The 15,813-nt window shown below is 35.8% G+C and overlaps 1 protein-coding gene across 2 annotated transcripts; it reads right to left on the bottom strand.

Annotated features, from left to right (window-relative positions):
• Nucleotides 1–739: 739 nt before the first annotated feature.
• Nucleotides 740–15,794, bottom strand: LOC111060239 (coiled-coil domain-containing protein 149). Of its 2 annotated transcripts, none has more exons than XM_039432078.1 (9): nucleotides 15,568–15,794; nucleotides 14,283–14,441; nucleotides 13,924–14,064; nucleotides 9,835–10,169; nucleotides 8,011–8,083; nucleotides 6,664–6,887; nucleotides 5,983–6,110; nucleotides 4,540–4,653; nucleotides 740–2,007 (listed from the first exon to the last, which is right to left on the bottom strand). In XM_039432078.1, the coding sequence occupies exons 1-9, from the start codon at nucleotides 15,598–15,600 to the stop codon at nucleotides 1,913–1,915; spliced, it is 1,302 nt and encodes a 433-aa protein (XP_039288012.1). In that variant the 5' UTR covers nucleotides 15,601–15,794; the 3' UTR covers nucleotides 740–1,912. The 2 variants fall into 2 exon arrangements, with proteins under 2 accessions (XP_039288012.1, XP_039288013.1); XM_039432079.1 differs by having other exon boundaries at nucleotides 4,540–4,647.
• Between the last annotated feature and the right edge of the window lie 19 nt (nucleotides 15,795–15,813).

The following is a 15,813-nucleotide window of genomic DNA, read 5'->3' as shown; positions in this document are numbered from 1 at the left end:
TATTGTGGTTACTGAGAATTTTTTTTCTCTTTTGATTGGTCGATGTACAAACTTTTGGCTAATTAGTACCAAATATCGGGGACCGAGCTTCGCTCTGGAGTACAAAAGCATAAAAAATGTATTACGAAAGAAGAAATTATAATAACTTTCATACAGAAATGTTCTATCTAATCACAGTAAATTGAGATTAATTCCCAGAGGAATGCAAAAATTTCCCCCATAAAGGACAAGTTGCACAAAAGCCGGTTAAATTTTGATCCTGATTAACTCCACTTGAACCAAATCAGAGATAATTTCAAAAAGATTGATCTACTGGAATTAATCAGAATTGAAAATAACCCGGCTTTTTTGCAACCGGCACTAAGTACCTGATTGAATGATTACAAAAGTTCAACATCTGAGTCATAATTTTGACACAGTCCCACACACATGAACTCGCTCACCTACTTCCATCACCAACAGACGACGAAATAATTATTATCAGCTGTCTTTCCAAGGATGAATAATAATTATCATTTTAATGCCCTTCAGCGAGTTTTCCCAGGGATGAGACCTAGTGCAATCGAATGTTTATATTATAAACCTACTATGTTCTGAATTTCGTGAGAATCGTTAGAGCCGTTTTCGAGATCCGGTGAAATACAAACATATAGACAGAGTTGCTCGTTTAATAGTATAGGATAACTTAGTGGATTCCAAGGAAAATTGAAGCTGGAATGACAATTATTTGTAGATAGAATTAATCATCATAAAATACTGTATTTAGAATCAAATATATAATAACATTCTTTGGTTACAACAGTTTTATATTATCATTCCTGATTAATCTAAAATACTCTTATATGAATTCTGCACATGGATAAAATACGTACGTAAAACAAGTTTGCACGTATGTCTATTAAATATAACTGTAATCAAATTACGGTTGAATAACACGAGAACCAATAAGAGAAGCGAATCACGTCTTTAAACACAGGTTAAATGAAAATTACGTGCAACCGGGCCTGTTTCTTATTGCATACGTACTTGAAAAATTGATCGTTATTTTCAAATCCATTCAGGCTTTGCTGCATAAGATTTAATAAATTATAAAATATACCAAATAAAAACTATCTAGGAGAGTTTACAAAAGTCATCCTTAACGCAATAAAGCTTCTCTTTATTTGCAGTAAATTCAAATAATTGGAAAGTATCAGTTTATTAATATAGAATTACAATAATCGAACACATGATTTTGTTCCTGATATGTTCATTCCATATATTGAAAATAATTTAATAAAATAAATAAATGTAGATATAAAAATAATTAAATATCACGAACAATGAACTGTACTTGTTAAATAATTATTATATTAGCAATTTGCATTTTTCTCGGATTTTTCGCATTATTTCATTAACAAGCAATTTGCATTTTTTTCTCTGAATGACTAGTAGTTAATATGATTAAAATACCTAAAAATCAAATTTATTGAGTCACGCTTATTTTTCTCAAGTTGATTTGACTAGTTTCTGATGAGATCAAAGCTTAGAATAAAATTTGAAAAATTGAGAATGTCAACAGTATGACACAGAATTATTGGGAACTTTACAGTGGGCCGATAAAACAACTCTTCGAAAAATGCGATTCATCGACAGTAAGGGTGAAACCATATTAGGCGTTTTTAGAGTCGGCAGGGCAGGAAGCTCTCCGATTGACTGATTGGGCGCCTGAAAAAACGCCTAATATAGTCTCGCCCTTAAAGTCGATCGACAAGCAATTACCAAGTAACCGATATTCACCAGAAGCGTGACAAGCAGATTTCAGTACAGTCACAGGTTTCAAAGTTATCATTGAGTTGATATGCAGAAAGCAGAAATTGCTTCGAAGCGGAAGTAATGTAGGCAAGAGAATAGTACAAAGACAACTGAGAATTCAGTTGACGGTGACAGACGTTGGTTCTGCCTCAATTTCTTTCATTGCTGACAACACTAACTGCTGTAACCGAGGAGGTAATGCGTCTTCATCACCTGCAAACAAAATTCACAATGAATATTTGAAAAAAATATCAGTAGAATGAAAATAAAATGGAGTATCCAATTCGAATTTAGGTAATTATCAAGCCTAATATTACAACTATAATACAAGGTGCGACAGAGAAAATTAATTATTTGAAAAAATTCCCGCGCGGTGAATTGGTCGTGTAGAGAAGCAGGAGGGGGCGCATCTGGAGGGGGAAGTTCCCAAATTTATCCTCCCTCAAGTAAGTAGCCATCATGCTCTGGTCTAGAGAGCAGCGGGCCTTCGCAGTTGAGAGCTTCTTTTCTAATGGTTGTTCACTTGTTCCTCACAGACTTGATTCTGTCGTGGGTTAACTCATTTCGGGAGTGTTGAAGTGTCGCTAAACCCAGAAATGAACTTCAACGAGCCATCAGAGCTGAAGATGCGGTCATTTTTTTCAGTGCAAGGCTCATTTCCACATGCGTTTCCTCAATGTGATTTTTTTATAGGGTTATTTGAAATCCCTAGTTTATGCCGATCGACCACGGACCATAGCACACCTCAAGAACAACATTCGCGACGCCATTGTGAACATACTAATTGATATACTGCAACGAGTGTATACACATTTCAAAAATCAAGGTCGCCATTTTCAAATCGATGTCACTTTCAAGACTGCATGAAAAAAATAGGGAAATTGCATTCTCATATAAGAAAAAGATTAAAGCAATAACTAAAGTACTTTTGTTTTCATTGACCTTTCAAATAAATAAGTTTCTCTGGCGCACTTTGTATTTATCAATAAGCATACATAATACAACGAACACCAGGATTTGTTGGATCACAGTTTCAGTTAAAATCTAGATACTAGTTACGGCAGTCACATACTATACTAAGATAGGGAAACATACTCATGAAATGTACTCTATATTGAGAAGATGAGTACCACTTCATACTGGCAGCATTGGCAGCATGAGAACGAGAAGCGTTGTTGTTATTTATAACATGTTGTTATTTGATGCGGACTGTTGGAAAATGAATCTCACTGCAGGGTGAGTCCAAGTTAGTGACCATCTGACCCCCCCCCCTTAGTGAGATTTGGTCACGGCTGCCTAAAAACAGTCGCTAGGTCGTATTAGAGGCCCTAAAATTATTAAGTTTGACCTGAAAACTCTAACACCAAACCTGAGCCAGTTAGGACACAACATATTATTATTACCCTAACGACTGATACAAAATGTTCAACTTCATGAAGAACTACGTTGATTACATACTAGGTACACCAAAATCAACAATTGTCAGTACAAAAATATGAAATATTCAATTCTAATTATCTTATAAGTTCTTGGTTTGATGTTTTGAAGATTAATTGAATTTAGAAGCTCTGGTGTCAATTTTTACTTTCTTTGCCCGATTACCATAGGTAAGGAAAGTATTGCTTTCCGAAAAAAATTAAAGTACCCCAATTTTTAAATTTCTATACGTTTCAAGGTCCCCTGAGTCCAGAATAGTGGTTTTAGGGTATTGGTCTGTGTGTGTGTGTGTGTGTGTGTATATGTATGAGTGTATGTGCGTCTGTGTACACAATATCTCAACTCCTAATTAACGGAATGACTTGAAATTTGGAACTTGAGGTCCTTACAATATAAGAATCAGACACGAAGGACACGAAGCTTTCGATCAAATTCAATTTAAGATGGCGGCTAAAATGGCGAAAATGTTGTTAAAAACCGGGTTTTTCGCGATTTTCTCGAAAACGGCTCCAACGATTTTGATCAATTCATACCTAAAAAAGTCATTGATAAGCTATATCAACTGCCACAAGTCCCATATCTGTAAAAATGTCAGGAGCTCCGTCCCATCTATGAAAAGTTTGATTTTAGATTCCCAATTATCAGGCTTCAGATACAATTTAAACAAAAAAAAATCAAGTGGAAAAGATTGAGCATGAAAATCTCTACAATTAATGTTCAGTAACATTTTCACCTAAAATTTAAAATAAGCTCGAAATTCGAGAAAATGTGATTATTCAATTGCAAACTGTTTGCAACTGTTGATTCTATTAAATCATCCACTATGAAGAGATAGCAGACCTCGTGTGTCTCCAGCGTTATTGTCCTGTCACCAGCTGGCTTGGATCTTTGAATAGACTAGCGCGTGAACACTAGCGTCAGGTGATCAATTTTCATAACGACAAGGAAAGTTGTGTAAGTGTGCCACACCAGATTTTTATAATATTCAGAAAGTCTTCAGAGGATTCGAATAAAATTATATATTCTACAAAATCAATTTGCGTACTTGGAATCAGTGCACATATCACTGCACTGTGCTTTAATTCCCTGCTGAATAAGATTACTAGTATTTCTATCAATAATATTGGATATGACCATTTCAAAGAAAAATTTGAATTGAAGACATAATGGGCCTTTGTCAATAATGTCAAGTAGGTTATTTCAAGCTTTTCGGTATTCGCTTTTACAGTAGTTTAGGAGTTGAGGTTGATATGGTCATTACTACTAATCTCAAGTGAGTATCAGACATGGGAATAAGGCATTACTCACCAATACTGTTGTCAGGACTAGAAATCTTCTCATCTTTAGAATCATTGTCAATTTTTGTAATTTTAGAGGCAGTCGTGGTATAGCTTGATTGTTCACCATTGTTCTGGGCTGTAACAGAAGGGTTCAAAAAGTATTACAATTCGAGTTTAATTGGTTCTAATAACAGTCATTCAAGTTTGATACCATCTGTATTATCTAAAGGTGTGATAAACTAGGAACTCTGAACCCACGCTTCAGCAGAAACGTATATTCCATAAAATAAATATTTCTGCTTATTTATTTTCAAAGGCAGTATTTTAAGCCCCCTTAAGGATGATAAGGGGATGAATGATAATATCGTACAAACGTTTCTATTTGTGATGATTTAATGAATAGATCAATGGAGAGATGATGAATAGCTGAAATGGAACTTGAGAACAATTACCTAGCTGAATCAAAATGAGAGCAAAATAAAACCTGAATTACCTGTTAAATCTATACTAAGAACCTAACTGCTAGCATTTTACACTCCCAGGTCACCACCCCTTTACAAACTAAGCAGATAGTGGTAAATGACGAACAAATAATAAATATATCAGCTGTGATTTTTGGAGAAAGTGCAGTTTTGTTTTTTTTTGTTTCTAAATAATTTAATGTTTTCAAGTTTTGAAAACTTTACAATTTACAGTTTGGTGAAATATTTTCATTTTTTTCGGTTTTCAATCTAATTAAATTCTGAATTTTTGTTTGTATATTTCTGGACTCGGAATTTGATTCAAAGTTAAGAAACATAACTTATCTTTTAGGCATTGGCTTAATACTATCAAGACCTCCTAAATACCGGACCTGCGCCTGTATAAAAATCTAGGTAAATAGGCGCCGATAGCTATAATTATCAACAATACTTATTATTCAATAAATTACCGACAACAATGAAAAATTTACCAAAAAAAAGTTCATATCTACAGTAGCACAATGGCTCAAAAAACAGGCTTTTTACAATTGACGAATATGACGAAGTCATAACGTGAGCATCTGACTGTTTTATATTATATTTGTATATGTATATATGTATACATATGTGTACATGTTTAATGTTATGTATATATCTGTTAGCGGTACGGTATATTGTTAGTATATGCAATGCTATGTATTACCTTCACATGACGTTTGTTTATAACATTTTTAATGTTCGATGACAAGAATAAAGATTATTGATTATTGATGGCAGTAAGTTAGTCAACCAACTACGGCGGCCATCTTGTTTGTATGCTCAGGTCCGGTATTTAGGAGGTCCTGCTACTATCAAAATTTGGAAAGGGAACAGTTTTGGGCTAGGCCTGTTGGTCCTTTTCTAATCATGTATTTGATTTTTGTCATAAATAAATAAAGCACAAAATTAAACAATAGTTCCTATCGATTAAGCGGAAATTAATTGGAAATGTGATGAATGAAGCAGCTCACCTTCAGGTATTGGAATGACCATTTGTTCTTTGTCGACTTGCGCACCCGAATAGCCCTGCAGCAGCATTTGTGATGGAAACACAACTTCTGTTCTCTGTTCCAGTTCTCTTACTCGGCCGGCTAGGATCCTGAAATATTCAACGATTTTGAATATTCTATCAAACAAAAATCAGCTTTATCAACTGATCAACAGAAGATCAGGAACTAAGTAGAGAATAAGGGCCTTTCCGCCACAGCAATTATCTATCAGTCGATTCTCATTTGAAAAAGTATACGTTATTTGACATTCTGCAATAAAAAAACAATAAAGTGGAATTAAATAAAGTCTACATAATCAATTTCCATAATCACAAGCAAACCATTGTCCGACGCACACAAATTTCAGTGACCTGTTAGGAATTGTCTACATAATTCAAATATTCACAAACTAATCATTGACCCACGCATACTCATTTCAGTGACCTGTTAAGAATTGTCTACATAATTCAAATATTCACAAACTAATCATTGACCCACGCATACTCATTTCGGTGACCTGTTGGGAATTGTCTACACAATTCAAATATTCACAAACTAATCATTGACCCACGCACACTAATTTCGGTGTCCTGTCGGGAATTGTCTACACAATTCAAATATTCACAAACGAATCATTGACCCATGCACACATATTTCACTGACCTGTTTGACTTTTTCTGGTGCGCAAGCGCGAGTGACTTGTCTTGTAGTGCCTCCAACAGAGCAAGGCACAGCGAGCGCAGTTCGACAAGGGCGTTCTCGGCCGGCGGTCCCTCGTCGCTCAACAGTTGGTGCACCTGTTTGTGCGACACCACCAGACCACCACCACCCCCACCACTGTGACCTAGCTTCAGGCTGCCCTTCTGTCGCTTCTTTTCCAGCATCGCCTGGACAAACACTCAAATATTTAATTTCAATTTAATTATTTGCAAACGTATTTTATAAAATATCGGGGACCGAGCTTCGCTCTGAAGTACAAGAGCATAACACATTTATTACGTAAGAAGAAATTATAATAATATTTATAGTTCAGACAGAAATGTTCTATCTAATCACAGTGAATTCAGATTAATTCCCAGAGGAATGCAAAAATTTCCCTCACAGAAGCCCCGTTTTCACAAAAGCCGGTTAAATTTTAATCCTGATTAATGTCACTTGAACCAAATCAGAGAAGACCATTTCTAAAAGATGGTTCTTCTGGAATTAATCAGGATTAAAAATAACCCGGCTTCATTTCAACCAGCACTAAGTACCTAATTGAATGATTACAAAAGTTCAACAGCTGAGTCATAATAATTTTGACACAGTCCCACACACATGAACTCTCTCACTCACTTCCATCATCGACAGTCCCACACACATGAACTCTCTCACTCACTTCCATCATCAACATTCGACGAAATAATTATTATCAGCTGTTTTTCCAAGGATGAATAATAATTATCCTTTTAATGTCCTTCAGCTAGTTTTCCACGGGATGAGACCTAGTGCAATCGAATGTTTATATTATAAACCTACTATGTTCTGAATTTTGTGAAAATCGTTAGAGCCGTTTTCAAGATCCGGTGAAATACAAACATATAAACAGAAATTGCTCGTTTAATAGTATAGGATATATGAATTGAAACATTAAGGGCCGTTCACACAGTCAAAGCTTTAACTGAATTTAATCAGCTGGTGGCTTAAACTGGAAATTCACTACATTATAACGAACGAGTCATGATAAGGATTTAATTCAGTTTAAAATGAAATTTCGTTTAAACTGACACTGTGCAAATGACACCAATTCTAACATTATTGATTAATTGATAAAATGAAGATTAATTAATTGATAACATTACTTCAAAAACAGAAAGAAAAATTTCACAAAAAGCATTCATGCCTGCCTTGAGTGATCAAATTTGTCAATCTTCAGTAATTAGAGTAGACCTACGTCCTACACTCAATAGTTTTTGGTTTTATACAATAAATCCAGTTGTGATATAATTTCAGTATTTAACTGATTCTTACCTTGTATTTTGAAAGAGTTTGCTGTGACATTTCTTTCTCTTCTTGTAACTGTTCCAGTCGTTCTTGCAAGTACCTGGATGGAAAAACAGTCTATTCAATGATAGCTTAAACCAAATAATTGTTTGAACAAAAATCTCAATATTGCTTGTTTAATTTTATATACATCATTATAACAAAATTTTAAAATTGTTATCATGAGTTGCATAACATGAAAATTTTTATGCACTAATATAATGTACAAGGGTACAAAAAATGAATGATATCATTTCAATAATACTGGTAACCTATAAACAAAAATTGAAAATGATCTCAGAACTTCTCTTGTCCCAAATTTTATAAACAAGAAAAAATGAAAATGATCTCCGAACTTCTATTGTCCCAAATTTTATGAACAGTCGCATTTCCAAAAGATAGACTATATTTCACTTTCAAGAATTTATGTCCAAACTTCTGTCCAAAAATGAAGATACTAGAAGTTTTGAATTTCGAAGGATGAAAACACTTAATTCGAGTTTAATATTAAAACGAATTATCACTGGAAATTTAACGATATTTTAGAATTAGATTTTTATTTATTTTAGAATTTTATTTAAGAAAAATTAGAATGTGATAAAACCCAACCTATGCTGCATGACAAGGGGCGCATCAATTATAATTGTCCATTAATAATACTATTTTTACTTTACTGTGTAGTGCCATAAGAAGATATACTGTGATAGCATAAGAAGATGGGCGTTAATGTTCCAAATTACACTCTTAACTCAAGCCGATAATCTTAGTAGTTTTATTTACACTGACTAAACTCAGGTGTTGTTTAACACAATATTTTTAGTTGTATCTATTGTGATAATGATTTTTTTTGAAAGAATCAATCTCAATCTTAATTTCAATATTTCGTGAAGCTATGTGACGCTGGTGGTCTCTCATACTGTGCCGCTCTTACACTCTTCCACTCCCAACAGCACATTAATAGAAAGTAATCGACACTCGACAGTAAGACGAGTAAATGCCCGGTTGCAGAGTCGTCACATAAATTTAAAATCAGGCATTCAACTTATTTATGAAGCCATAACTCCACTTTTCGTTGCACAGATGTCAAAGTAAACTATAGCTCCCATAAAACTAAAAACGCCCAATTAAACACATGATTCCGTTGCATAGTCGTCAGAAAGAGCTTATTTATGTCTCCAATAGCTAAAAACGGTCATTCAAGTTATGGGCCCGAAGTCGTGCTGTTAAATCCAATATCCACTCCCGCCAAATGCATTTTAGATGTTGTGATGGCTTTTTTTGAAAGATGTTTACGAAAAACCATCTGTATATTTATAAGTAAATTATTTTTTCTCTCCCTATGTTTTTTTAAGTTGTTTATAACCTCCAAATCGGTAAGTATGGTGAGAAATCTCGCCAAAAGCCAAGAGTTGCCATATTGTTTATCAATTTTATGTGAGGTTTTTTAGGTCTGTTCACAGTGATGTCGATTGAAACTTTCCCCGATGCCAAGACATTGGTTGGATAGAAGCATGTACGGAAAAAAGTGAATAGAGCTGCAGTGTGACTTATGTATGATGCTAATTCGAGATATAGTCAAATAGGCTTTGGCAAACGACTGTGCAATGACCAACCATTTATGTCAGTGATTTTAAACTATGTCTCACATAGCTATGTTTGATTTTATGTAACTCTGCAATCGGGCATGAGACGACAGTAAGTATTCGACGAGTTAACAAAAATCGGATTGAAATTTGGAACATAAACGACCTATAGCATGGGATATCTTATTATGTTTTTTCGTATGGTAGTGCTCTACGTTGTGGAACCGACCTATTCTCCATGACGAGCGCATCGATATCAACCACCCTCAAGGCGTTGCCGTGCGGATCGGCGCGGGACCTGAGAAGGATGGCCAGCTGGTGATTGAGTCGGTGCGCCTTGCATCGGTAGGCGTCGCACTCCCGTTCCATCTCCTCCTTGTCGTCCAGCAGCTGTCGCACGTCCGCTTGCAGCTGCGTGCAGCGAGCACCGGCCGCCTCCAGCCGCGACACCAGCTCCTCGCGCTGGTGGCCGGGCGCCGACTCCGCCTCCGCTGAGCTGCCGCCTCCGTGGTTGTTGGCTGCCGCTGCGTTGCGTGCGCGCTGCAGCAAGCCGGCGCGGAGCACCTGACAAACCAACACAGAATAGAATAGTGATAATACTAATTTGAACTGTTTATGATTGGGAGAGAGAATAATATTTTTTTCAAATTGTGTTATGTAAAAACTGTGATTTGCTGTTCATTTTTGCAGAACATTTTCTAAATCTTGTAATCATACACAATTTATATTTAAAAATTAAGCAAATGAAGAAATATACAATAATTACAAGCAAAAATTAATTAAAATGATAAAGATAATAAAATTAAAAATATTCTTACAATGTGGATAAAACAAACAGAAACTATTATCAGATACGTGAAAGGTAGAATGTATGTTTTGTGTTTAATTATTTATTCAAGATTCTTTATTGCCAGAACAACTTTACATTGTATGAGCACGTCAAAAAAAAAAACAATAATATAACACTTGTGAAATAAAAGAGAAATTATGATATGAAATTAAGCATATGATAAAATATATCGTATAATATATGAAGATATTACAATAACAATTTGTCTTAACATTTTGCCTTAGTTAAAAACAAACTACAATTCATATTAATAAGTTATTCAGTTTTACCAAAAATTAAAAGGTAAATGTTGCATTATGAGCATTCATTATATTGAAGACTGAAAATACTCATCTACCGAATAGTACGCACTCTCTGTCAATTTATTTTTTTAAATTTGTTTGAATTCATAGATTGGCAGCTCTCTAATTTCTAAAGAAAGATTGTTATAAATTTTGGCTTGTTGGAAAATATGGCTATCTCTTGTCTTGGAGAGTCTTATTTGAGGCAGTGATAGATCATAATGAATTTAACACACATTTTTGTTTCTTTTTATAATTACGAGAGCAGGTACCGTCAGAAACTGAGGGTCGATCATATACTACCCTGTATGAACCTGGTGCTGGAGGCTCGGGAATAAGCTTGTATAAATACAGTATAATGTTCTTCTTGATCGACTCAGGGAACTCAAGGGAAAAATTAAGATATCAGTTAAAGACAGAGTTACTGGAGATATGCGAGTACACGGCTGAGGACTTTAGAACTCATTATACCTTATATATACCTTATATACCTCCTTCTTCATCCATTACCCACATCTGTGGGATCGATGGCGTCATTATACAATAAAAACAACACTTTCATACTCAAGTAAAGATCAAGATGGCAGAAAGTGACTAAGTAGTTAAAATTTGAGTCAGATCATCACTCATGTATTCACGCACTTCATAGTAGGCTCTGACTCTCATAAATCCGGTCACCACTCTCTCAAAATCACGCAAATCCAACTGCTTCACTCCTGCAGGCAGTCTATTGAAGTAGCGTAATGCTGCACTCCCATAACACACCTGCGACCTCTGAAGACGTACCCTCGGGATGTCAAGCAGCTCTCGATGCCTAGTGTTGTGATGGTGCACATCATTCCGAGTCAACAAACCATGCTGACTCTTCTTGACATGCAGCAGGCAGAGAAGAAGGAAGTGGCTGACAACTGTCATAATACCCAGTCTTACAAAAAGGGGCTTGCAGTGTGCTCGATGTTCGCTAGCAGTTATAATCCGTGCAGCCCGTTTCTGCAGCTTAAGTACTTCCACCACCCTTGCTGAATGACCCCACATGAGCAGACCATAGGAGATATGGCAGTGGAAAAGTGCATGGTAAGTCATTACCAGATATGCCTCTGTCACATGTCCCCTCAGCTTCAGCAACAAGAAACAAATTCGCGACAGCCTCCTGGTAACTTGTTGGATGTGGCTAGCCCAGTTCAGTTTTGAGTCCAAGACAAACCCTAACAGCTTTACAGGGTCCTGTTCAGCTGGCAGGCTGCGAGACAAACTGCAGATTATGTTTTGTGTCTTGTTCTCATTCAACTGAAAGCGATTTGCCTGGAACCATGAGGTTGAAGATTGGAGATGCTCTGCTGACAGTTCTAGCACATGCTGTAGGTCCACTCCAGATGACAATAAGGACGTATCATCAGCAAATAGCAGAGTCGAGCCGTTGTTGTCCAAGTCATTTATCATTATGATGAACAGGATTGGTCCCAGTATTGAACCCTGTGGCACTCCAAAATTCACAGGAAGTGGGCTGGAAGAAGCTCCTCCAAGAGACACCACTTGTGCCCTCCCAGTCAGGTAGGAATTCAATAGAGACAAAGCTGAGTCCACAATCCCATAGTAATGGAGCTTATCAGACAAAATTCCATGGTCAACGCAGTCAAATGCTCTGCTTAGGTCACAAAGAGTCAGTGCCAGGGATTCACCATCCTCAAATGCTGAACCAATCAGTTCAGCAACCCGATTTACCGCATCAAAAGTAGACCTCCCTCTGTGAAAACCGAATTGCATGTCCGAAAAAAGGTTATTCCTCTCAAAGAAGTCCTCAAGTTGGGGCTTGATGACCGCTTCAACCACCTTACCAAAGATTGGAGTGATGGATATAGGCCTGTAGCTGTTTAGGCTCTGGTGGTCACCCTTCTTGTAAACCGGAGTGGTTCTAGATGTTTTCAAGAAGTCTGGAAAGATGGCAGTCCTCAGGCAATCATTAACTGCCACAGCAAGTGGATCAACAATTTCCTCAATCACCTCACGAAGCATGAATGCAGACATTCCATACACATCAGGACTTTTCGATGGCTTGAATGATTTGACAATCTTCCTCAGGGCCAATGAAGTGATGGGGCGGAAGAAAGAGAGGCGTGCATGCACTGCTGGAACTCGTGCAGCCAGTAGTTCAGCAGGGTCTGCAGCAGCAGTGGGCAGTTCACCTACGATGCTATTCACTGATTCAATGAAGAAATCATTGAATGCATCCGGACTCGCAAACTCCAATTTTCTCACTGGCAAGGAACGATGAGAATTTATAACATCCCAGGCTGCCTTACAGCGGTTTGGAGCATTGTCAATTTTGGCTGCTGTTGCTACCTTCCTAGCCAACTCAACTTGCTTCTTGTAGATGGATTTAGCACGTCTATATCTCCTCCTGTCACCATCATCACCACCTTCACACCTATTTTTTAGAGCCAACATAACTTCCTTGATCGCAGCAAGATCATCATTATACCACTCCTGATGACTCTTCATACGGCCCTGTCTCTTCTGTGGTCGCCGAGAGCTGTATGACTTGAGAATCTCTGGAAAAAATTTATCAAATTTCTCCTGGAAGAACTTGAAGAAGTTCCCAAGTAAACCAGAGTCACCTGGGTTCTGAAATACTGCATCCCAAGATGTTCTCGCCAAGTCATTTTTAAAGTGAATCAAAGCAGTTTCATGCACACGCCTTGAACTGAAAACATAATTAGCATGCCAAGTAGGTGTTGCAGCACTCACCATGGAAGAGCCAGACATTGAAAAATTTGGGGGCAACGTAAGGGAAGGTGAACTTTTACATAATAGCTTACATGTGAATTAAGAGCTTTATTGTCAAATCCACATACCCCGTCCACAGACAGTCAATGAATGATAGGAAATGAAATGAACTATGCGCACTGTATTTCGCTCGGTTGCACACAGGAGCCTGTTGAATTTTAACTGTGATTAAATGCTACGAGAACAAATCAGAGAAGCCTCCTTTTCAAAAAGCCTTCTCCTATTGGTTCTCCTGAAATTCAATAATGATTAGAACTTCAAAGATTTTTGAGGTATAATCACTAAAAAATCATAATAACCTATTATAATACCATGATAGTAATAATAATTTAGAAGAATAATCAAGAGCTAGGAACAGATAGAAATAATTTTCATTTTCTGGAGGTACTAAAGCATACACTACCTTGATATCACCATAGGCATCTTTGAGTTTCTGTTTGAGATCGTCCTGTTCTAGAATAAGCGCTTTATTCTTCTCACTCAACTCTTCCACTAGTTGAGCTACACTTTTACCAGGAAGATGTGCTGAGCCGTAACCGATAATCTGAAATACAAGAAAATTAGTAGCCTAATTAAATTTGTCCTCTAATACATAAATGAAACAAATTATAGAGGAGCTTAACCAAAAAATGAATAACAATAAAGTATTTTAATAGGACAACTTGAATGCTTACCGGTACCTAAAATTTGAATTATATTTTGATTAATAACAACTAACCAATTACAACTGATTACAATTACAATTGATTAATAACAACTAACCGAATCTGGGCAGATTTTCTTGAGCTTTGAATATCGACCCTGGATTTGTTCTGCCATTAATTTGAATTGATCTCTTTCTGTCCGGCATTGTTCCAGCTCTTGACTGAGGATTAGTAACGCCTCTGCCTTGCTCTGTAGTTTGCGACGTAGGACACCGTTCTGTAACACAAATATTCGTAAGAAAACAAAAAAAAAAAACAATTAAAAAATATGAGATTTGTTTTTTTTCTTGAGAGAATTATATGACTATTGCTAGTGTTAAGTCTTATTATAGTACTCCTTCAAAGAAAAAACTTTGAACAGATTGATGTGTATAATTTGTGAATACATTCCTGTATAATCACTGTTATTTTCCCTTGTAAGAAGACTTTTAAAAATGGAATTACCAACTCCAATAATGAGTTTATAAACTAGGTAATGTCAATATATTAATTCTCACATTGAAGTTTGAACTTCGTAGTTGATAATTATAATTTAAGAGATACTGCTATCAAACCTATATTGATTTTAAAAGTTGCCTACCTAGAATAAAAATCCTTATTCTATTGACCCAAAATCAGAAAAATGAATATAAAAACCGGATTTTCAGAAATAACCTTCAATTCTTTTTTATTGAAATACGTGTGACCAAGATAGCAAGATTTATGCTCAAACTTAGAATACAGTAGGCCTACTAGAAATATCATTAGCTGCAATTTTAAGAATTTTTTTGACTCACTCAATTATTTTTTCTATTTCTTCTAGGATGGAAACACGGAGATGAAATGGTAGGCTACGAAAATCTATCATTCCAGCAAAACACACCATATGAAAATTATCTTTTTATCGTGTTTCTTTTCATTGTAAAATTGTCATAGTGTGAATAAATTGAATTGTATAAAATTGATATTCTAAAAACTTGACGATGAAAATATAAATTAATACCGGTAGAACTGATATACAAGGCTGATCAACCAATCAAAAAATGGTACAACATACAACTTATTATCTTGTAGCATACCATTACAATGTACAGTCAGGTAAGATCAAAGCTTAAAATAAAGAAAGAATTATGAAAAAGAACAGATTGTAAGCCTTAGTCATGAACTTTATAAGCTCTTTTTTCAAATTTCAGAGCCAAATAAGTTAAAGAAAATAAACAGCAAACAGCATGGTTTTGTCTCCTATACTATCACGGGGAAAAATATAAGAGCTACTAGGTCTATTTCAAATAATTCAAAAATAAAAGGAAAGTGATTTGAACAGTCTTATTATATTAGTAAAATTATCAAACTTTGATTTATACCTCAGCAATGTAGTTATCAGCATATTGATCCATGTTTGAGTTCAGTTTTCCTTATTTGTATTTAAGATTCCAGTGTAAACCGTCATGCTACAAACATATTATTATATCAAACAAACATCCTTAGATCTCAATATAAATCTGAACATGATTACAAAGATTATAATTTAATAACAAAACAACTTTATTTAAAATACGTTATTAAATTAGCGCAGTCACAGTGAACAAATTTTGTATTAGAGATGTGTC

This window comes from Nilaparvata lugens, chromosome 7 (genome assembly GCF_014356525.2).
Source record: "Nilaparvata lugens isolate BPH chromosome 7, ASM1435652v1, whole genome shotgun sequence".
Lineage (NCBI taxonomy): Eukaryota > Metazoa > Arthropoda > Insecta > Hemiptera > Delphacidae > Nilaparvata > Nilaparvata lugens.
Note: the sequence above shows the minus strand (reverse complement) of the source record. Positions and strands in the feature narration are given on the sequence as shown.

Coding starts and splice junctions, on each gene's coding strand:
- LOC111060239 (XM_039432078.1), bottom strand. CDS start 15,600: ATGGATCAATATGCTGATAACTACATTGCTGAG. Junction 4,654..5,982: donor GGTCATTCCAATACCTGAAG/GTGAGCTGCTTC, acceptor TGAACCCTTCTG/TTACAGCCCAGAACAATGGT. Junction 2,008..4,539: donor TAGTCCTGACAACAGTATTG/GTGAGTAATGCC, acceptor TTTTGTTTGCAG/GTGATGAAGACGCATTACCT.